General features: G+C 42.7%; 2 protein-coding genes across 14 annotated transcripts in view; one reads left to right on the top strand and one right to left on the bottom strand.

Moving 5' to 3' along the window:
* Positions 1 to 23,523, top strand: part of ZNF706 (zinc finger protein 706) — a 186,352-nt gene that overhangs the window by 26,555 nt on the left and 136,274 nt on the right. The gene's annotated exons all lie outside the window — the stretch shown is intronic.
* TAF1B (TATA-box binding protein associated factor, RNA polymerase I subunit B) overlaps positions 1 to 23,523 on the bottom strand; it is a 95,751-nt gene that overhangs the window by 15,992 nt on the left and 56,236 nt on the right. For 11 of the 13 annotated variants that reach the window (XM_068108478.2, XM_068108479.2, XM_068108473.2 and 8 more), the window contains 3 exons: positions 16,010 to 16,103; positions 15,696 to 15,769; positions 14,949 to 15,171 (listed from right to left, as the gene is read on the bottom strand). In XM_068108478.2, the coding sequence (XP_067964579.2) occupies positions 14,949 to 15,171; positions 15,696 to 15,769; positions 16,010 to 16,103 (391 nt within the window). The remainder of the gene's footprint in view (positions 1 to 14,948; positions 15,172 to 15,695; positions 15,770 to 16,009; positions 16,104 to 23,523) is intronic. The other 2 variants (XM_078773091.1, XM_078773090.1) reach the window with 1 other exon arrangement.

Genomic DNA, 23,523 nt, shown 5'->3' on the forward strand with positions numbered 1-23,523 from the left:
CAGAACCTCTGTTACCTCACTGAAAACTCAGAGCCTCCTTTCACAGGCACTTTTAACATCATTCGTGATTTCTTATTTGTCATTTAACAGTGATGGTAGACATCGACAGCAAGCATGCCCAAAAGAAAACGGAGTGTAGAACCTGCAGCCCAAAGCTCTCCTCCTACATGCATCCTTCATGTACCATCCATGTCTGATCATGGGGATTTCACGCCCCTCCGTAAAATTAAAGGATCTGCTTCAGAAAAACTGCAACTGCTTCAAAAGATCCGGGATAGACGTCTCAACCAACCGCATGACTCCCCATGTCGTATGCAATCAGTATGTGATCAGATCCCGGCAACTCTTCCTGATGACCTAGAAAGAGTAGGATATCACAGCAAGTGTTATAAGCACTTTGTCCGCCACTTTCATCGTCTGGGAGATGATACAGAACCAGGGCCATCAACCTCATCATGGCATCACTCTCCTCGTAAACCAGGAGGTTCTGCTGAACCCATCTTCCCGCCAGAGTGTATATTTTGTGAGAAAGTTGAGACCAAAGATGCTCATCGCAATACTGAGAGGCCTACAACCTTCCCATCCTTTAAAAACAAAGAAAATGCATGGGAGCAAATCGAAACACGGGCTGAGAAAATGGGTCTCTATCGACTCCATCGAAAGGTGAAAAACAAAGACCTCTTTGCATGTGAGGCCAAACACCATCCGTCATGTTTTAAAGCTTTCCGCACAGCATTCTACAACTATGAGCGTGCGATTCACAGAGCCGAAGCACCAAAGGAGCAGGCTTGCATGTCAGCCGCCCATGAAAAGGCATTCAACTCAGTACTGGAACACATTCAAACCCAGGTCATCCAGCAGAATAAAGTTCTACAGCTTTCTTCCTTGCGCTTGCTCTATGTCGAGGAACTGAAACTGAATGGATATGAGAACTCAAATTATCGGTCAGAGAAACTACTGAAACGCCTACAGAATGACCCAATCAAGGAGCATATCCACTTCACGAAGGTTGATCATGACAAATGTGATGTCATTTCTTTCTGGCTTGTGCACAGCTCAAACATAACAGTTTCCAATGCTCTCGCACGAGCATTCACACTCGGAAGCACAAACAAGAACCAAAATGTTGCCCTCCAACTTCGCCAGGGTATTCTACAGGCTTTCAGAGAGTGTAAAGACCAACCATGGCCACCAACAGCTGAAGACATGGAGCTCAATCCTGAAGACATCCTACCTCCAGACCTTGTCCGCTTTCTCAGCGTGCTAATGACTGGCAAGGAGGGCATCGAGACAGAAAAGGTGAAGCGTCTGGTCTTCTCCATTGGACAAGATCTGTGCCGTGCAGTGTCAGATGGAAAATGGAAGTTACCAAAGCACATTCTCCTCTGTGTGACTGTAAGGCACCTGTTCCGAAGCAAACAGCTCACCACAATACTACACAGGCTTGGACACTCTGAGAGCTACGATTTCGCCTTGGAGTTGGAAACTGCTCTCGCCAAGGTCCTGGATGAAGTCTCAACTTATCGTACACCACAAATTGTGACAGGAGAGGGCAACCTTGTATTCCACTGTGAGTGGGACAACTTGAATAAAACCACTACCAGTGTGCACGGCAGCAACATTGTAAACAGTGCTGGAGGAATCATGGTGCAGGAGGTCAAGCCCGGGTTCGAGAGCAGCAAGGACCGAATGCTACCTACCATCAATAGGCCACAACAGCGTAGCCTGAAGGTCGACACACCAAAAACTCTCCCACCCTTGCACTTTACTCGCGTTGGCCCGAAGTTCCCTGAAGGCTCATCATTCACACCGCCAGCAGAGAATGACACAGTCTATGCCACTACGATGCAAGAGTACTACATCTGGCTCTTCATCAGATACATCGGAAGCTGTGGCCTGCAGCCTGTGCCTGGGCTAGGGGGTTTCACCTCTGCAACTGGTTCTCCCCCACCCAGCAAATCAACAGTCGACTACTGCACGCCTATCCACCAACCGATCACAGACAACGCAGTTGTTCGTGAGCTACTGAAGCGTTCCGAGGCAGCAACTGCTGAGGTGGGTCAGAGATGGGTCCTGAATACATTTGATCTGGGTGTCTGCATGAAAGCCCTTCCCATCATCTGGCGCTGGCCAAATGAATTTGCTAGTCATGTAGTAACGATTGGACCCTTCCACACATCCATGAACTACATCGGGATGCTCACTGGACACAAGATGCGTGGTTCTGGATATGCAGAGATTCTCTTTGAGGCACAACTAGTAACAAGTGGATCTCTCAAAGGTGTTCTCAGTGGAAAGGCCTACGCAAAGTCCCTCTTTTGCCTCAAAACAGTGTGTGAGGCAATGGAGAGGCTGTTGATGGAGAGATTCACTGAGGAGGAGAACATCATGATCTCTGACCCTGCTGTGCTTCTCAGAATGACCCAGTCTTGCAACCGAGAGCACCTCGATGAAGCCCTCAAAGACCCCTCAACTCTACTCCTCATCAAAAAGTACCATGCCTTTGAGGAAAAGGTGCGCAAGGGCCACCTGGGGAAGACAGCTGCCTTCTGGATGTCGTTCATTACCCACTGCCATCTTGTCTTCATGCTCCTCCACTCTGTGAAGACCAACAACCTCCAGCTGTTTCACAAGTGTAACGGAGAGATGGCAGATATCTTCTTCGCCTTTGACGGACACAACTACTCCAGGTTTGTGTAGCATACATGGTAAAATGTATAACCATCACTGAGTAGATTTTAATTGATACCATAGCCATAGACACATGTATACATGATTGAGTATACCATAGACACATGTAATCATGTTATGAATAGTTCTATCATGATCTATGCCCTTCAAAACATGGGTCTAGACACCTTCATTTTTCAATTATCTGCAATATTGGCTGAGATATGTCAAAAATCGTTTTTTTGATAATGGCAGCAGTAATTTGCATAAAAATGGTATGTGGGACATTTTTTCAGCTTGGGGCCATAGCTAGTCATTTTCTACACATTTTTTCCAATCTAGAAACACTGATTAGAAGTATATCTCCGGGGGGTGCAGGGGGACCTAGTCTTCCTACTAGACTTACCATTACTTTCACACACCTTTTGGTAGGACTTGTAGGCTTCCGCATAATCATTTTTTTCCCAATCAATTTCCAATCTATCTCGCGGATAAAATGTGCCATCAAGAGAAACCCGAAGTTGTTTCACCTTTGCATTATCACTCAGGGCATTATTCTTATTAGTACCGTCCTCTCCATCTGGTTTTTAAAAAATGAGCCAGAGGTATCATGGCTTTCCTTGAAGAACACCTAAATTCCAAGTGTAGGTAGTGTGTTCCAGTTTAACGTGTTGACATCTTCTTTTAAGGTATGATACATTTAGCGGTTTCTTTGAGTTAAGTCTTCTATTTAACATCTCTTCCGTTTTAAGATTAGGAGTATATTCACTGATATACCAACACAAATCATTAATAACAAATTTATTATTTTCTCCAAAAGCATTTTCATCCCCAAAAAGCAATCTATTTACATTATCATTCCTTTGTAGTTGAAATCTAATTTTAAGCCCATACAAAACTTTATCATAATCACAAAATCCAAATATACCTTTCAGAGGTACTGCTACGGTAAAACTATTCTCAGCTTTTGCGTCATCATTATACATTGACTTCCTTTGACTATAACCAGGGTCTGCGTTTGTACCCGTTGACATATCAGGAATAAAACCCTCAACAGCTCCCTTACCCATTCTATCACTAAACGAATATAGTGTAAATTTCATCATTTCAGATGTAGCAGAGACATAATCAACCGCTTCAACCTCTTGTGTTCCAATATACAGGCGGACACTGTCAAACATTTTCCAGAAGAAATCATTTACGAGTGTAGCATTAGTATTATTCGCAGCCTTAGTGAATTTAAATTTACACAGCAAGAAACTATCAGCTATATTCAAGTAAGTTTGTTGATTATTTATTTCAAAACTTTTTGTTCCGTTTGAATTCCAGTCTGTTCCTGTTATAGCATTTACCTTAAAATAGTCTTCCTTTTTAGTGGAGTTTGAAATGATAATCGTATCATCCAAATCATAGATACTATCAATCGCTTCCATACTTGTATTTATATAGCATTAAAATTGTTGAAACCCTGACCCAAGTATTTTAATGATTTTTTGTCGTTCTTGTGAAGATAGTTGAGTTTTACCTTTTTTTATTTCTTTGATTGCTTGTAATTTATGAGACTCCTTTTGAGCATCTTTTATACTCTTTATAGCACCCGCAACGGAGCCCACGGCAGAAGCAGTTGAACCAATTAGGTCTTTATGTTTAAGGATGGTTGAACCAATACCCATTAGAGTATCAATTATCCCATCTCCTTTATTTCGAAATTGATGACCTACACCTCGTTGTCTCTTAGGTTTATAGTATCCTCTACCCACATACCTTGTATAGTCTGGTGAAAGGAACATGCCCTCCCCTGTAATTATTTTATATTTTCCCAACTCGTGTTTTCTCACAATAACCATTATTTATTTATTGAAAAACTTCACGTAGGTGAATTCTGATGGATATAATTTCATCATTAAAGGATATCATACGATTATCTTGGTCGGTTATCCTAAAATTTACTCTGTATATGGTTTTTCCTGACACAGGTAAATAGACAAGATTTTTTGGTTCCATATTAAATTTATAACCAATCGGGGTTGAGTATGCACTGAATGAAAATATTGTATTTGTTCTTATTCCATCGTTATAAGCACCATCAATCAAATCACAATGAATTAATACTGAATTTATACCGGAGGATATTTGGATAACATTATCACTGTAAAACGTCCCGTTATTTTCAATCTTTTTTGAAGAGAAACCCAATAGCTCTCTAAACGAATTTTCAATCGTGAAATCAACTTTATAATTATTTTTAAGTTTAATAGTTGATTTTGAAGTGTGTTTTTGAATATCTATTACAATATTTTTTGGTTCATCACCTTTTTCTTTCATAAGGCGAGAGACTTCTGAAGATATTTGAGAAATCTCGTAAGCTCCAGGTGAAACGGTTATAGTTTTATATCCACTTCCTGGATTATAACTAAACTTGTTGTTTTTCTCTGTGATATTAAACAAGGTATTATAAGTTTCCATTGACAATAAAGATGCCTCATATGAGGTAAGGGGGTCAAGTTGTAGTGGGTAAGGGAATGAAGCTGTGTAATCGCTCGTTGTGAAATTAAAACTAAGAATTGTGCTTCTCATCTTATTTAATATCTAATAAAATATCTTTGTATTGACATTTATTAATTATTTTCATGTTCATCAACTGATCTAAAATGGCTGAGGATTCATTAAAACAATTGTTGTTTCCAGCCTTCTTACTACCTAACAACAATAATAGCCTATTAACTAATTGTGATGGGTCATTTGGAAGAAAACTAACACCCGAACCAAGCTTACTTAAAGCATCAATAATATGTTTCTCCTTCTCATTCTTCTTACTTTTACCAGCAACAGAAACTCCATAATCAAGTGCATTTAGCAACTCAATATATACCCTATCTTCCTCTCTTTCCATATCAAGTGGTTCCTCAAAATATTTTGAACCGCTGAATCCGGGGTTTGTTAGAAGAAACATTAATCTTGGAGTTAATTTAACATTTGGTTGAGTAGAACTCAAGAACATCAATTCATCATTAAATATCAATACCTTTTCTTCCACAAGATGAAACACTGCTGGTTCTTCTGTTGGAATGAGACCTGCTCTGGTTTTTGAACCCGCCGAATATTCATTGTTTTGAAGAGCTTCCACAACATAATTAGGGGGTTGATTTACCTCCTCAAGTTTCCGAAATAATCCCTCGTCATCATATTCTAATTCACCAAGTTCTTGTTTTGTTATCTGACTAAAATCTTTGAGCATTTGAAGTTTTTTCGGAGTAAATTCTACCGTGGGAACTGTAGGTGAGTGTTGAGTTTTCAAAAGTGGTTTAAAGAATTTCTCTTGTTTTCTTTCAAAGGCTTCTTCACCAGTTAGTTTCTGTCTCCGTTTCTTCTTTATCTCTTCCTGTTGTTTAACAACTTTTGAAACTAATTGTTGATGTTCCTTAAACTTTCTTTCTCTTTCTTCAGTATTCATTTTCTGTATTTATTTATTGAAAAATATCATTTAGTATCTCATCTTGTTTCACAACAATATATTTATATTTTCCAATCGTGTGTTTCATATAATTTTCAAATTCTTTTTTACTACATAACGTAGAGCAATTATCTCTCCAAAAATTATTTACATCTATTGAATTTAACTTAAATAAAATAAAAGTATTGGCATTGTTTCTTATTGAGCGTCGAGGGAGTTGAAAATATGATTGACTAAGATATATACAATTACAAGAAGAATGTCTCCCTCTTGTATAGTAGCTATCCATTACTGTTTGGTTTCTCTCATTAACACAATCATCAAAGATGACGAGGTTCTTTTTTGATTTATCTAAATCTTGAGGTGAAGGTATATCATCCGTATTATCACTGAGAATACAAGTTATGGGTTTCGATTTTGATTTCTGTGTATCACAAAATAATTGTATTATATCTTCAATATTATAATCATTCAGTTTGTTTTGAAGTTTAAATAAACCGATAATGTCTTCCTTTTTAAGACCTGCATTAAAACCCTGTGAGAGTAGTTGATACTCGGGTTGAAAACTTGACTTTGTAAAAATTATTAAATTATCATAATCTAAAAAATTAGGACCAAGGAGCATCTTTAAAAGTAAACAGGTTTTCCCACATCCGCTTGAACCAACTATTAGACATCTCAATGAATTTGGAATGTTTTTATGGTTATTAAATTTTATCTTATTTTCCCAAACGGGTAAAAAATCATTCATTTATATATTTGGAAAACAAGTCATCCAACTTTTTTTGAGCTATTTTAGAAACTCTATATTTTATCCTGAGTTCTGGTTTAATTTCAAAATAATTCATTATTTTATTTATGTAGTATCTTGTATTAACATTTCCATTAAAATTATTTTGAATAATAAATATCATTAAACCCTTATACATTTCCTCAATACAAAGAGTCTCTTTCCTTGTAAGAAATGGTGTATTATCACCATAATGCTTAACATTCATCTCTCTTATTAATCTTGTAAAGTAATTCATTTTTGGTTCTAATTTAAAAGAGTTATATGTTTTTTTATATTTCTTATTATCATTAATTAGAATATAATCACAGAATAAACATTGTTTATATGAATCCTCATCATTAAGCCCCACTCTATCACAAGCCGGACAATTCTCTAATTTATCATATGGAGAGTCTGGAAATTCTAAATATCCTTCAGAACTTATCATATTTATGTGGTAAATTTTTACTTAAACTAAACGCAAGTTTATTCATTAATAAATACAATGTTTCAAAGCACAAAAGACAAATTTCAATCAATCTCTACTTCGGTGGAAGATATAGAAAAATATGTCAAAGATGTTAAATTGAACAAAGATAAATATGGAAATTTTTGGGTAAAACCAGTTATGGAAAATAACATGAGCCCCTCTATTTCATTTAAAGGAAGAGCTCTAACTATACCTGGAAAGACATCCATTAAAGTAAATCTAACAAAAGTTTCTCCTCTACTCCTGGCAATTTATTCAAAGCTTGAAAAAGTGATTGACCACGATACTTTGAAAAAGAATGATAAGACCATTAATAATTCTAGAGGAGACATTTGTATTTTCTTTAATAATCCAAAGGGTGTAGATCTAAGTAAAATGAATGATGTTAATATTTCTGGTGAAATGTCATTTCGTTCTATGATAGTTAGAGATTATTTAAAGATAACTTTTGATATAAAAATTGTAGAGATTGAATCTGTTAATGAAAGAAAGTATATAGATATTGATGGGAATATTTTTCTTGCTAATTAAATATGAGTCAATACAGCAGTGAAGATTTTACTATTTCATTGAACTCGGACGATAGTGATGATAGTATTTCATTGAACTTGGATGATGGTGATGATAGTATTTCATTGAACACAGATGATAGTTATGATACTAATAGTTTGTGCTCAAATGATAGTTATGAGAGTAGCTTTATTGATGACTGAGTATGATTCTGAGTATTCATGTGATAGTTATGACTTAGATGATTCTGAGTGAAAAAGTGTTTTAGTTTAAGCACAGTGATATATATAAAACGGAGCTGTAAAGCTCAAAAGTGTTTTATTTTAAGCACAGTGATATATATAAAACACCACGTTTTCTCACGCTATAAATATGGTTTATTGTGATACTTGCGAGAAGGAAGTAAAATATTATAAACAACATATTCTCACCGCAAAACATACATACAACATTTTAAACAAACTTTCCCCTCTTCCACCTGAAACAAAACACTGTTCTACATGTAATAAAAATATCCTCAAGAAAGGCTTCAAAATACATCTTAAAACAAATCTACATTTATCAAATTTTATCACAACTAAAAACTCTGATGGAGCATTCAAAGGACATATTAAAATAAGTCTTTAACTTCAAACCTCCTGAACCAGAGTCTATAGTTGATGCTGTAGAAATAGTTAAACCTGCTGTTCAAACGTTGATTGAAAAAACACTAAAGGAAATGAAACCACTTAAATTTTATATGGGAGTAAAATTAGAAATGACAAAGGATGAAGGAGTTATAGATGCACCATACATGAGAACTGAGCCACACTTTATATCTTCATATCAAGATTTTAAAACATCAGGAGTCTATGATGAACTTATTAAACAAGAGCAAGATGTGGATAATTCAATCGTAGGAAGTGGATTCAATATAGGAAAAATTATTTACATAGACATTCATATTCTTAAATCAGATCCTCTAAAAGCTTCTTCTTACATTGATTTACCCAGTGTTATCAAAAATAGAAAAGCAGTTATCAATATCAAAAATAAAGACAATAAATGTTTTCTCTGGTCTATTTTAGCACACTTACATCCTCCACATTTTCATGATGAAAGAGTATCTCATTATAAAAAATATGAGAATACATTAAATACGAAAGATCTAAAGTTTCCGATGACTTTAAATGATATTCCTAAATTTGAAAAGATGAATAATTTATCAGTTAATGTTTATGGTCGAACAGAAACAAACAACATTCAGGTTTTAAAGCTTTCTGACAATTGTAAACAAACTCATATTAATCTTCTATATTTTAATTCAGACGAAAATTCACATTATACATACATCAAAGATATTGCTAAATTAATAAAACCACAAGTCTGTAAGAGAACAAATAAAATATATATTTGTTTGCGTTGTCTTAACTTCTTCAATTCACAAGAAAGATTAGATAAACATTCAAATTATTGTGGCGAACATAAATCAACGGTAATCAATATGCCTAAAGAAGGCTCAAAGATCACATTCAAAGATGAAAATAAAAAGATCAAACATCCATTTGTTATATATGCTGATTTTGAAAGTATTTTAGAAAAAATTGATACTGCTTCTCAAGATCCAAAAGAATCATACACAAATAAATATCAAAAACATACTCCTTGTGGTTTTTGTTATTATATCAAATCATCCGTTGGTGATAAATATAACAAGTTAGAGATGTATAGAGGCTCAAATACCCCAGAGGAGTTTGTGAAACGACTAGAAAAAGACTGTGTTCGATTAACCAAGATAATGAGAGAAACCAATAAACCAATGTCCTTAACAAGTAAAGAAAAAAGGGAATTTATAAAAAACAATGTCTGTCATATTTGTGAGGAGAAAATTGGTAAAGGTCTAAAGGTTAGAGACCATTGTCATCTCACTGGTAAATATAGAGGTCCGGCTCATCAAAGTTGTAATATTAATTATCAACTCCCCTCTTTCATTCCTGTCTTTCTTCATAACAACGCTCATTATGATACACATCTATTTATCAAGGAACTCTCAAAGACTTCTGGAAGTATCTCAGCAATTCCAAACACGGATCAGAAATACATTTCATTCACAAAAACAATTCACACATCTCCTATTACTCATATCAGATTTCTTGATACATTTAAATTCATGGCAAGTCCATTGGTTAACTTGGTTCAAAATCTAAAAGAGTTTCCATGTCTTTCAGAGTATTTTTTAGATAAAGATTTTCTAACACAAAAGGGAATTTACCCCTATGACTATATGGACTCATTTGAGAGATTCAATGAAACACAACTTCCTTCAAAAGAAAATTTCTATAACAAATTAAATAATAGTCATATATCTGATAAAGATTATGTACACGCACAAAATGTTTGGGAAAAATATAACATCAAGAATCTTGGCGAGTATCACGATTTGTATCTCAAAACTGATGTGCTTTTATTGGCCGATGTATTTGAAGCCTTTAGATCTGTTTGTCGCACTGGATATGGATTGGATCCTGCTCACTACTACACAGCACCTGGATTGGCCTGGAGTGCGATGTTGAAAATGACAAAACAAGATTTGGATTTGATAACCGATGTTGATATGCTTTTGATGATTGAAAAGGCAAAAAGAGGTGGAATTTCACAAGTCTGCTCGAGTAGATACGCAAAAGCAAATAACAAATATCTTCCAAATTATGATCCAACGAAAGAGAGTTCTTACTTGATGTACTATGACGCGAACAACCTGTATGGCTGGGCAATGTCTCAGGCTCTTCCTTATGGAAAACTTAGATGGGTAAAGGAAAAAGACTACAAAAACGTTTTACAAGATGTATGTATCTCTACACAAAAAGAATTGGATGAAGAAAAAGTTGGTTATTATTTTGAAATTGATTTAAAATATCCAGAGGAACTCCATAACCTACACAAAGATCTCCCATTTGCTTGTGAGAAAGAAAGTCCAAAGAAAGAATGGTTGAGTGATTATCAACGATCGTTTGATATAGGTGAATCAACAGAAAAATTACTTACTACATTATATAACAAGAAAAATTATGTTCTACACCAAAGAAATTTGCGACAATATTTATCAAAAGGTCTAAGAGTAGAGAAGATCCATAGGGTTCTAAAGTTCAATCAAAGTCATTGGTTAAAGGGGTACATTGATTTTAATACACAAAGAAGAACAGAGTCAAAAACAGATTTTGAGAAAGACTTTTATAAATTGATGAATAATGCGGTCTTTGGTAAGACTATGGAGAATGTGAGGAAAAGACAAAATATCAGACTATCAACATCTTGGGAACAAGCATCAAAATTAATTAATAGACCGAGTTTTACTCGAGCTGAGGTCTTTACTGAGAACTTTTGTGCGATCCATTTGATTAAAGAGAGTATTGAAATGAACAAACCTATTTATATTGGAACAACAATTCTTGATTTATCAAAGTCATTAATGTATGATTACTTTTATAATAACTTGAGGAAGAAATATCAAAATGATGTTAATCTACTTTATATGGATACAGATAGTTTTATTTTGAAAATTAATACCAACGATGTTTATTCAGACATGAAAAGAGACATTAATATCTATGACACGAGTAATTACAGTCCAGAGAGTGAGTTGTTCTCTTCTAAAAATAAAAAGGTGATTGGAAAGTTCAAGGATGAATTAGGAGGAAATGTTATGAGTGAATTTGTGGGATTGAGGTCAAAGGCTTATGCTTATAAATACATTGTGAATAACGTTGAAAAGACTGATAAGAAGTTAAAAGGTGTAAAGAAAAATGTTATTAAAGAAACAATAAACTTTAAGGATTATTATAACTGTTTAACAACAAAGAAAGAAGAGTTTAGAAAGATTAATGGAATAAGAAGTTATAAACATCAATTATATTCAGAAGAGATAAATAAGAAAGCATTGGGGGCTTTTGATGATAAGAGGTTTATTTTAGAAAATGGAATTGATAGTCTCCCTTATGGTTATATAAGTATATAAGTGATAAGATATATATATAAGTGATAAGATATATATAAGTGATAAGATATACATAAGTGATAAGATATATATAAGTGATAAGATATATATAAGTGATAAGTTAAAAAGGGGGGGGGTTGGGGATTTTAACGGGCTACCGCCGCCTTTTTTACTATTATATAAATGATAGAACCAAGTATCAACCAGACTAAAGAGTGGAGGTGTAATCAACCTTGGTATATAAATGGAAAACATAATGAATGTGAAAAATATCAAATAGGTATAATTGAAAAGGCAACTGGTAAAAAAGTTCACAAAACAAATAAGAGAATTAATTTAAATACCGGTGAATTGGGTAAAAAAGATGGAAATATTTTTGAGTGGACGGAAAACTTTGATGGTTGTCAGGAAAATATATACTTTAATTTAAAAATGGTATGTGGCACTGGAGGTGCTCAAATAAGAACATTGAGGGAGGTTTACCATTTTATCTTAGCTCAGTTAAAATATCTTAATAAAGAACCAAACTCAAACATATTTTTTGTTAATATATTAGATGGTGAGGAGAGTTGTAGGAGAATTAAATTATTTCCCACACATAAACAAATATTTGTAGGGTCGTTGTTTGAGTGGGTCAAAGATGATTCACCAGATGATATTAAGAGTAAAAGGTTAAAAGGTCCATAAGGTCAGAAGGATCACAGGTGTTTAAGTGGTCTAATGAATAAGGATAACATGTCAAAAGGTTAGAAGGTTCGTAAAGAACAGGGTGAGAGAAATATAGGTGTTTAGGGTCAATATGGAAGTGAATGGGTCAAAGATTAATCTGCCAGATGATATGTAGAAGAAGGATGATAGGTCTATAAGAGAAAACAAATATTTGTAGTGTTTGAGTGGTCTAATGAACAACATTAAGGATAGGTACTACAGACAAAAGGTTCATAAAGATGAGGGTGGGAGAAATAGAGGTGTTTATGATTTTTGAAAAAGACAAGGGGGTAAATGACATTAGATAGGGATTTCCCATGTTAAACGGAGGTGTCCCAGAAGCAACATTATTACACTACTAGGACCTCCATCCATTGTTGAGACAGCAGAAGCAGCATGTCCAGAGTAGAGTGACCTGGTCTGAAACCAAATTGATGATCAGAGATCAAGCCATTGGAGAAGAGGAAAGATTTCATATCCGAAGCAATGATGGATTCCATGACTTTGCTGATAATTGGGAGAAGGCCGATTGGTCTGTGGTTGCAAGGATCTGTTTTTGCACCTTTTTGTGTAAAGCAGTGATGTTGGCTGATTTCCAAGCAGATGGCAGATGACCTTGAGCAAAAGAGAGGGTGAAGAGAACAGAGAGAGGGAGTGAAAGAGCGGAAGAACAGGATTTTAGGACCCGTGGGCTGATGCCGTCAAGTCCAGTTGCAGAATCAGAGTCGAGGGTTGACAGAAACTTTTCCACTTTGTCAGAAGGAAAGGACACAGAGTCCAGGAGCAGCTGGGTACGGTGGGTACAGAGAGAGATGGGTTTGGGACACAAGATTTAGAGGCAAAAACAGAGTTGAGGCATTCAGCTTTTTCACGTGCGGAGTCAGCTGTGAAGCCATTTGAGGTAAGGGAGGGGATGGAGGGGATGGAGGGGGAACAAACACCAGAAACAGATTTGACCAGACGCCACCAGGATTTGGAAGAGGGAGACAGATAAGAGAGTTCGGTCTTGAGAACGGAGAGATATTGTTTCCTGGCTCTCCTGAGGGTGGACACACACTTGTTTCGGGCTTTGTGAAAGGAAATGAGATTTCCTTCTGTTGGATTTGCTTTCCAGGAGACGAAGGCAAGTTGTTCCTGGGCAACAGCCTCACCACAACTTTACCACTTGCCATCATCTTCGTTTTTCCGATATTCACCTTCAGACCTTTTGTCTCCATACATTCCTTCCACTTGTTCATCTTCTCCTTCAGTCCATCCATACTTTCCGCAATCAACACCAGATCATTTGCATACAACAACTCCCACGGTAAACCCTCCTTTACATTCCGAGCCAGCATCTCCATCACAGCTACAAACAGGAAGTGGAATTAGTACCGACCCCTGATGCACTCCCACCTTCACCTCAAACTCACCACTGTTCCCGTCCTTCGTCCCTACAGCTGTGCACGCTCTCTCGTGTATTGCCATCACTACTCTGAACAACCATTCCTCCACTCCTAACTTCCTCAATGCCCATGTCACTACTTCGCGTGGAACCCTATCGAATGCTTTCTCCAGATCAAGTGTTCAAAATATAACATTCAATTGAAATCAAGTTGTTCCTCGATCATAGATGGACGGCTGTAGACAGACAAAGTGAACAAAGTGCTTCACCTCACTTTTCGCTTCGTGTGCAGGGTAGTGATGCATAATCAAAGCAGTGAGCAGGTCGGCACACTGAGTTGCAAAAACATTAGTTGTGGAATAGTCCAGTTTGTTTTTCTTTCTTCTCCGATTGCCTCTCGAAGTACATTCTTGGGCAGTCAGGAGAGCCTAGACACCAGTGCACTTGCCTCTGCACTGTCGAGCCTGGGATAAAATTTGGGCCCAGCAATAAAATGTTATTCTGGTGATTTTCAGGCAGGGCGAGCCATCAATGTGTGCACCATCCCTCGGGAGGACGTTAAACTGGGCATCCCATCTGCCAGCATTAGTTGGGGGGACGTTAAAGATCCCACCAAGTCTTTCGCAAAGAGTCGGTGTTATCACCTGCGCCCAGGCTAAATTCCAAAATTCTGTCACCTTCAGTTGAATGTCAGACCTGGCCAGCCAGTTTGTGAAAAACGTGGTGCAAAACTTCTTCAGGCGACCCCAACCAGAGGTTGAGAATAATAATAATAATAATAATAATAATAGTAGTAATAGTAGAAATAGTAGTAGTAGTAGTTTTCTCTCTGCGTACTTGTTTAAAATCTCTTAAGGTTGCTTCCCCATTTGTTTCATTAAATACTTCTTAGTTTTGTCTCAGTTATAGTAAATGAAAGAAGCATTTAGAAATATTGAAGAAGAAGAAAAAAAACAAGGAATGAGGTGAGCATGATTGTTTACGCACTTTTTCATTAGTTTGGTGTGTATTTTGTTGGTTGGAGGAGGGAACGACCGGGCCCAGGCTTTGGGTCCACCCCAAGAGGGAGAAACACAAAGAGTATGTCCATGGAAACAGACTTCTTCTCCACCATATTCTGATTTTGCCAATTCATCTTTTCCATGGCCAGGACTTGAACTCGAATGATCGTTCAACTGCAAAAACTGGCTCTTCAAGCTTTTTACTAGGCCTAAATTGGTGGGAAGGGGCAGATGAAGAAAAATGAACACGTGCTTAATAAGATGCGCTGTTGCACCACTGTCGCTCATATGCCAAAATACTCACTCACTTTCATCATAATCATCATCGGGTATCATTAGGCATGTCAATGTTGCAACAGAACTGCAGACATGAGAGATCTCCAAGCACTACTGTTCACCCACTTCTACCTAAGCAAAATCATGCATGACCGCTATAGATCCATGCACTGCCACACACTTCAAGCAAAGGTGTAAATAACTGCACATTCCATCTAGGCAAAACACTCAATAGACATGTTGTTGAAACAGCAAGTACAGCTGCTGTTTCATTGGTACAACCTCATCGCTACTGCCTCATCCACACAACTCCACACACAAAATTTAACTTATTCACACAAAGAGGCCACAATAAACATTCATGTACAATGTACATAGCATGTTATGCATTTAGGTGCAAGACGGCAAATTTACATTATAAAATGTGAAGCACTATTAACACTGCTTACATACTCACTTTGGTATTTCATAGCGGTGTCTTGGGCGCTTTTGTCTGACTGGTATGTCGGTCGTTCCAATGCCATGTTCTGCCTGATAAAAAATGCAATTGTTTTGTTATTATGCCACAAACAAAAAGATAATGACATGAATATGTGGACTGCACAACTTCATAATAACATAACCCTTCCTGCTTCTCCCATTGGAAGTGGATGGACTAGCGTCTTAAAACACAGATAAGTTGATTCTGAGTACAGGTCGAGGCCCAAACTTTCGGGGGAAAAAAGTACCAACTTGTAAGCCGAGAAATACGGTAAACAAGTTCAACACCACCTTAGCAATCTTCGTTCCTTTTGTTCTGCACTCTTCTCCATCTGAAGTTTCGCAGCCTCCACTTGGTACCATCTTTCAAACACAAACACAGGCTCTGCCAAAAAATAATGCAAAGTTCATTTAGGTTAAATATTCTATGGTGTCTTATGGCATTTTCCCCCTATACCCAGTTGAGGCTCGTGTAAGAGCTAACACATAGAACATATAATAATAGCATAGACGAATTGCTTCAATTTTGGTGAAGATCCGAATATGGATCAGATAATTTTTTTCAGTGATTTTCACCATTGAGTGATAGGACCAAACAATGATAAATACTGTACCATGTTGTTTCAAAAAGTTGTGGACGAGTTGGTTAGGTGACAAGAACAAGCCGATTAGATTTTGGTTCAGGTCAGGATCCAGATCCGGTCTATCAGTGGGATGCAAAAGGTAAACTATTCACCCCTGGCAGAGATATGTGCTCACCGAGTGCCATTCTAGTTAGCCCGTCCGCTGCTCAGTGGGAGACAGGGTTTTGCAATCACTTCTGTGTGTCTGTCTATCTGTCTGTGTGTTGGTGTCTGTCCAGGCCGTAACTTTTTTTTACCATTTGAGTTTTGTCGTCAAATTTTCACCAAAGCTTTATTACGATAACAGGGAGAAGGTAAATAATTTTATCAAAAGGTCAAAGGTCATTGTCACATAAAATCATCAATTTTCATTCAATTGACCTGAAATTTCAATTTACCATTTGAGTTTTGTCATCAAATTTTCAACAAAGCTTTGTTATGACAATTTGAAGACAAATTGATAATTTGGTCAAAAGGTCAAGGTTGCGTTAAATCATCAATTTTCACCCGAGTGACCTGAAAATTAAAGAATTTGCATATCGGGTCACTGAATTGGTTCACTAATCAAAAGGTAGGAGTCGATTGTTTGTTTTTTTTGTTTTAGCTGAAAAGGTCAAAGGTCAAGGTTGCGTAAAATCGCCAATTTTCGTCCAATTGACCTGAAATTTTAAGAATTTGCAAATTGGGTCAAAGAATAGGTTCACTGATCAAAAGTTGGAAGCTGATTTTTTTTTTTTAAATATCTAAAGCTCAAAGGTCAAGGCTGCATAAAATCATCAATTTTTATTTTGTAATTTTTAAAAACTGCTTTTGTTACTTTGAGCAACCGAAGAAGAAGAAGACGTCTGACTACAAACAGACGAGGACGGGATTTGCATTTTCAGATGCTTTCCAGTTATGACTTGTAATATCAGCTCCTGCCACTTCCGGGAATAAATATATATGAATGATCGTTTTAAGGCCATTTTCCCCGCTAGAATGGGGGTTAGCCTTGCGGAACCCCATGACAATCATGGTTCCCTGTTTGAGGCAATGTTTTTATGGCTGGATGCCCTTCCTGACGCCAACCCTTGGTCACGCTCTTACGATGCGCAGGGATACGGTGTACCTATTCTAAACCAGGGTACACACCGTGATCATTCATCCCAGCAAGCTGGTACTCAATTTGCCGACCTCGAAAGGATGACAGGCTGAGTCAACCCCCCTGGCGTTAATTCAGCGATCGATCGGGATTCGAACCCAGGATCCTAGGATCCCAAGCCAGCACCCTAACCGCTAAGCCAACACCAGGCTTGCGGGAGTACACTTCCGGGAGTATAAATTTATTTACTTTTTTGGTAAGGTGATGTTCACGATGTTAATCACGCTCAGCATTTCCGCTTTGTTGAGTTCTCTTATAATGCTAGTATTTACCTCCGCTACCAAAGGCAGATGGAGGTTATGTTTAAACATGTTTAGTGTCTGGGTGTATGAAATTAGTTTTTTACTGTGTAACAGATCGAGAACAAGCTTTCAACCAATTCTGTCCAACGGTGTATAGAAGTCAAACACACACAAATGATACTTTCCCCACTCATATAATTTGACTTATAATACCAGGCAGTGCTTTACGATACACATTCACAGATACGGTACATAGATAATTTACATACACAGAGAGAATTGGGTTCCTGCCGCACCCTGCACTCTCTGGGCTATAAACTATTGTTACTGTGTGGCGGGCACAAGGGACAATAATTCCGCGCACCAGTGGGTGGCGCGAGCGTCCAGGCGGGGAACTGAAATGCATGCCCCGCCTTTCGGCCGAGCGGCCACGCCCGGGGGCAAGGCGTGGCCTTGGGACATATATGCGGGTTCTAAGCTCGAGCCCGCCCAGTGCTGAAGTGCGAGCTCTGAATAAAGACTCTTGTTGTATCAACGCGTTGTGGCCTACCTCTCTGGCAATCGAGTCGTGTGTGCGCTGCACCACACTGGTGACCCCGATTGGTTCAGCCGTTGCTGACCCCCGAACGCGCCATGGCTACCAACGCCATCGCAATCAAACTCCCGGAGTTTTGGGAAGCACATGCCGACGTTTGGTTTGTGCAGGCCGAAGCTCAATTTCAGCTCCGGGGCATCACGGCGGACGAGACCCGGTACTACCACGTGGTCACCACCCTCGGGCCCGGCACTGCCGCCCGAGTCGTGTCCATCCTTCGGCGCCCGCCGGGCGACCACAAGTACGAGGCGCTCAAATGTCTCCTCCTCGCCACGTTCGGGCTCACAGAGATCGGACGTGCCGACCGCCTCCTGGACCTTCCCGCCCTCTGCGACACACGACCATCCGTCCGGATGGATTTCATGCTGTCGCTGCTTGGAGACCAGTGCCCGGATTTCTTGTTCCGCGCCCTTTTCCTCCGCTAGCTACCGATACAGGTGCGCCTTAGTGCTGGCCGGTTCCAACATCACGGAACCCCGCGCCCTGGCCGGAGAGGCCGACAAGTTTTTCGCGGCCTGCGACACGCGGTCGGTTTACGATGCTGCCGTAGTGGATCACAGCAGAGGCGACAGCCTCCCCGGCTTCCCTCGTGGCCGCTGCTGCGCCCCGCCCACTACCGCCACCGCCACCACCACCACCGCAGCTGCCACGGCCGCCACCGCCGCTGCCACGGCCGCCACCGCCGCAAACCTGGTGCTACTACTATGCCAGGTTCGGCCGCAAGGCTAAAACGTGCCGCCCGCCGTGTTCTTTTGACGGGTCGGGAAACGACCGGGCCGGCGCTCACTGGCGGCCCTGAGCGTCGGCCATTCCGGCAGCCTCCTGTTCATCACGGACACCTTGTCTGGGCGCCGTTTTCTTTGCGACACAGGAGCGCAGGTAAGCGTCCTCCCTGCCTCCACGTCCGGCAAGCAAGTCGCGGGCCGGGGCCCCGCTTTGCTTGCCGCCAACGGTACACCCATCCGCACATTCGGGAAGCGTTGCCTCTCACTGCGGTTCGGAGGGCAGCGCTTTCAATGGTCATTTGTTACCGCCAGCGTGCCAATGGCCCTGCTCAGCGTGGACTTCCGATGTGCCATGGGCTGTTGGTCGACATTAAGCGCAGACGTCTCGTCCAGGCCGAAACCTTCAGCTCGCTCGCTTGTTCGCTGAGCGGCTCGTTGAGCAGCTCGCTGAGCGGCTTGCTGAAAGGTTCCCTCCCGGCGAGCTAAGTCTGCACGCTTCCGGCAGCGGACGAGTTTACCCGCATCCTCGCCAGTTTCCCGGCCCTCAAGCGGCCCACCTCAGCGGTGGCCGTCAAACACAGGGTGGAGCACCATATCCCAACGGTCGGGCCGCCTGTCTATGCCCGGGCACGCCGACACGACCCCATGAAGCTCGCCGTGGCGAAAGCGGAGTTCGCCACGCTGGAACGGCTGGGGATCGTACGGCGCTCCAACAGCGCTTGGGCCTCTCCTCTGCACATTGTGCCGAAGCCCGGCGGAGGATGGCGGCCGTGCGGTGACTACCGCCGGCTCAATGATGCCACCACCCCCGACCGTTACCCGGTCCCGCATATCCAGGACTTTTCCGCCCGGTTGGCAAACACAACCGTGTTCTCCAAGGTGGACCTCATCCGGGGCTACCACCAGGTCCCCGTCCAACTGGACGATGTCCCAAAGACGGCCGTCATCACCCCTTTCGGCCTCTGAGTTCCTGCGAATGACTTTTGGGTTGAAGAATGTGGCCCAGGCGTTCCAACGGCTCATGGACAGCGTCTTGTGCGACTTACCTTCCATCTATGTCTACCTGGACGACATCCTAGTCGCGAGCGCGTCCCGGGAGGAGCACCTGCTCCACCTCCGCACGGTTTTTGAACGCCTGGGCCAGCATGGCCTGATCATCAACCCCGCAAAGTGCCATTTCCGCGTCGCCGCCATCGACTTCTTGGGGCACCGCATCACCAGGCACGGGGCCGTCCCTTTACCGGCCAAGGTGGAGGCGGTCAGGGATTTCCCGCGCCCGCGCACAATCAAGGGACTCCAGGAGTTCCTGGGCATGGTAAGTTTTTACCACCGCTTCGTGCCCCACGTCGCCCAGCTCCTCCGCCCCCTGCACGAGGCCCTCCGGGGCAAGCCGGGCAAAGGTGACATCGTCTGGTCGGAGCCGTTGGCCGCAGCGTTTGCGGGCGAAAGCTGGCCCTGGCCAACGCCACCATTCTGGCGCACCCGGCGCCCGATGCACCGATCGCCCTCACCACCAGCGCATCGGACTACGCGGTGGGCGCGGTGCACGAGCAGTGGGTGCGTGGTGCTTGGCAGGTGCTTGACAGCCGCTGGCGTTTTTTTAGCCAGCAGCTTCGCCCGCACGAACGCCGCTACAGCACCTTCGACCGCGAGCTGCTCGGGCTCCACCTGGCGGTCCGACACTTCCGCCATCTGCTCGAAGGCCGCCCGTTCACGGCTTTCGTCGACCACAAGCCCCTTGTGTTCACGATGGCCAAGGTCGCCGAGCCATGGTCGGCACGGCAGCAGCGTCACCTCTCTGCCGTGTCCGAGTACACGACGGACATCCGTCACGTTGCGGGTAAAGACAACACGGTGGCGGATTGTCTTTCCCGGTCCGTCGCGCACGCGGTCCACCTCGGGATCGACTATGCCCGGATGGCGGAGGACCAGACCGCCGACCCCGGTGTCCAGGCCTTGCGGACCGCCGTCACGGGCCTCCGTGTCACCGAGGTGCCGTTTGACGTCGCGGTGCGGCCCTCCTGTGCGACGTCTCCCTCGGCCGGCCTCGCCCCATCGTGCCCGCTGGCTGGCAGCGCCCGGTTTTCGACGCCATCCACGGCCTGTCCCACCCGGGCACGAAGGCCTCCTAGAAGCTCGTCGCGGCGAAGTTCGTCTGGCATGGCCTCAGGAAGGACGTCCGCGACTGGGCCAGGACGTGCCTCGCGTGCCAGCGCGCAAAGGTCCACCGCCACACCCAGGCCCCGTTGGCCCCGTTGGCCCCGTTTACGGTGCCCGAGCGGCGGTTCGACCACGTCCACGTCGACTTGGTGGGACCTCTGCCCCCCTCGCGGGGGTTCACAGACCTCCTCACCATGGTGGACCGCACCACAAGGTGGCCGGAGGCCGTGCCATTGGCGGCGACATCTGCGGCTGATGTGGCGCAAGCCTTCATCGCCACTTGGGTTGCCCGGTTCGGTGCCCCCTCGGACATCTCGTCCGACCGCGGCCACCAGTTCACCTCGGAGCTCTGGGGCGCGGTGGCGCAAGGGCTCGGCATCAAGCTGCACCGCACCACGGCCTACCACCCCCAGGCCAATGGCCTGTGCGAGCGCTTTCATCACTCGATGAAGGCTGCGCTCCGGGCCAACCTCCATGACGGCAGCTGGGCTGACAGGCTCCCCTGGGTCCTGCTGGGCCTCAGGACGGCACCCAAGGACGACCTGCGCGCGTCCTCGGCGGAGCTGGTCTTCGGGCAACCACTGCGGGTACCGGGCGAATTTATCCCCGACTCCACGGCTCCTTGGTCCAGCGCCCGGATTTCTTGTTCCCCGACTCCACGCAACAGCGTTCCACCCTGCAGGAGACCACCCGGAGGTTCGCCCCGGTGCCGATGGCACACCACGGTTGCCCGTCCACCCACGTCGCCCCGGAGCTTCGCACGGCGGAGTACGTCTTCGTCCGGCACGACGCCCATCGGGCACCGCTACGGCCCCCGTACGACGGGCCCTTCCGCGTGCTGGAGACCGGGGACAAATATTTCACCGTCGACATTGGCGGTGCCCCGGATCGTATCTCCGTGGACCGCCTCAAGCCGGCCCACCTCGATCTGGACCACCCCCGCAAGCAGCTCTGCCTCCGCATCGAGGCCGCCCCCCAGCGGTCAGACCCCCGGCACCCCCCAGCCCTGCACGCATTGCCAGGGGGCGTTTCGGCTGGGTCATCCGCTTTCCCGCAAGCTCACCCTTCAGGTGCGCGGGAATTCTGGGGGGCCGCGTGTGGCGGGCACAAGGGACAATAATTCCGCGCACCAGTGGGTGGCGCGAGTGTCCAGGTGGGGAACTGAAATGCATGCCCTGCCTTTCGGCCGAGCGGCCAAGCCCGGGGGCAAGGCGTGGCCTCGGGACATATATGCGGGCTCTAAGCTCGAGCCCGCCCAGTGCTGAAGTGCGAGCTCTGAATAAAGACTCTTGTTGTATCAACGCGTTGTGGCCTACCTCACTGGCAATCGAGTCATGTGTGCGCAGCACCACAACTGCCCAAAACCCTCACGGGCACAGCCGAAGTACAACCACCAGTTTTCAATGCATTCCTTCCAGCAGTTCATCAGTACATAGAAGTCAAACACACAAACAAACTAAAAAAAACAGACACACAAACAGACAGATACACAAACAGACACTTCTCAAATTATATATAATACGATTGTTATTCTTTCCACATGTGAATGTTTGCAGATGATTTGGTGGTGATGCAAGACTGAGGAAGGACTTCAGGATGCAGTAGTAGGAGGGCAGGAAATTTTGTGAAGTTGGGGAACTAAGGATAAATTTGGGGAAAACAGAGGTAATGGTGAACAAAGACGGAAGTGGAGATGTGGATATGATGGATAAGACAAACAGGGAATTGGGTTATATTCTGGAGAGTGGGGCAGGCAGTTACAGTGAGGATGAGAAAGACAAAGCCAAGGGATGAGTAAACTGAGGGGTGTTTCGAAAGAGGTGATTTATGATATAAAGATTCCAGTTACATTGTGTAGTAGAGTACCCATCCAAATGATAGGCAAAAAGCAGCTGCGTCACTGTCCGCTAATCTGAAGTTTATCAAATGTCGCTCTGGCAAATGGAACATCGACTTCAAAACTGGCAAATCACAGTCTCACCTTATCACTCCAGAATAATTGTCAAACAAACCCACCTATCTATTTTAAATATCAGCCACTGGAAGAGATTCAGTTGCTTGAATGTATAGGTCTCATCAGCCATGACCTCTCCTGGGCCAACAACATAGCAAAGCTGGCCTCCAAAACCCAGCCACAGACTGAGTGAGCATCCTCCATCGATACGACTTTCTTGGAAAAATCAGAACTTCTTAGTCTCAAACACCATTGGCTGAAGCTCAATAGAATCTCTGCTATGGGCTGGCAACTGCTCTCTGCTATGGGCTGGCAACCCAGCATCACATCTGTCGCTCCTGGATTATGTGGAATATAAAGCTCAA

The sequence above is a fragment of the Myxine glutinosa genome, chromosome 2 (assembly GCF_964187855.1).
Source record: "Myxine glutinosa chromosome 2, kmMyxGlut1.1, whole genome shotgun sequence".
In the NCBI taxonomy this organism is placed as follows: domain Eukaryota; kingdom Metazoa; phylum Chordata; class Myxini; order Myxiniformes; family Myxinidae; genus Myxine; species Myxine glutinosa.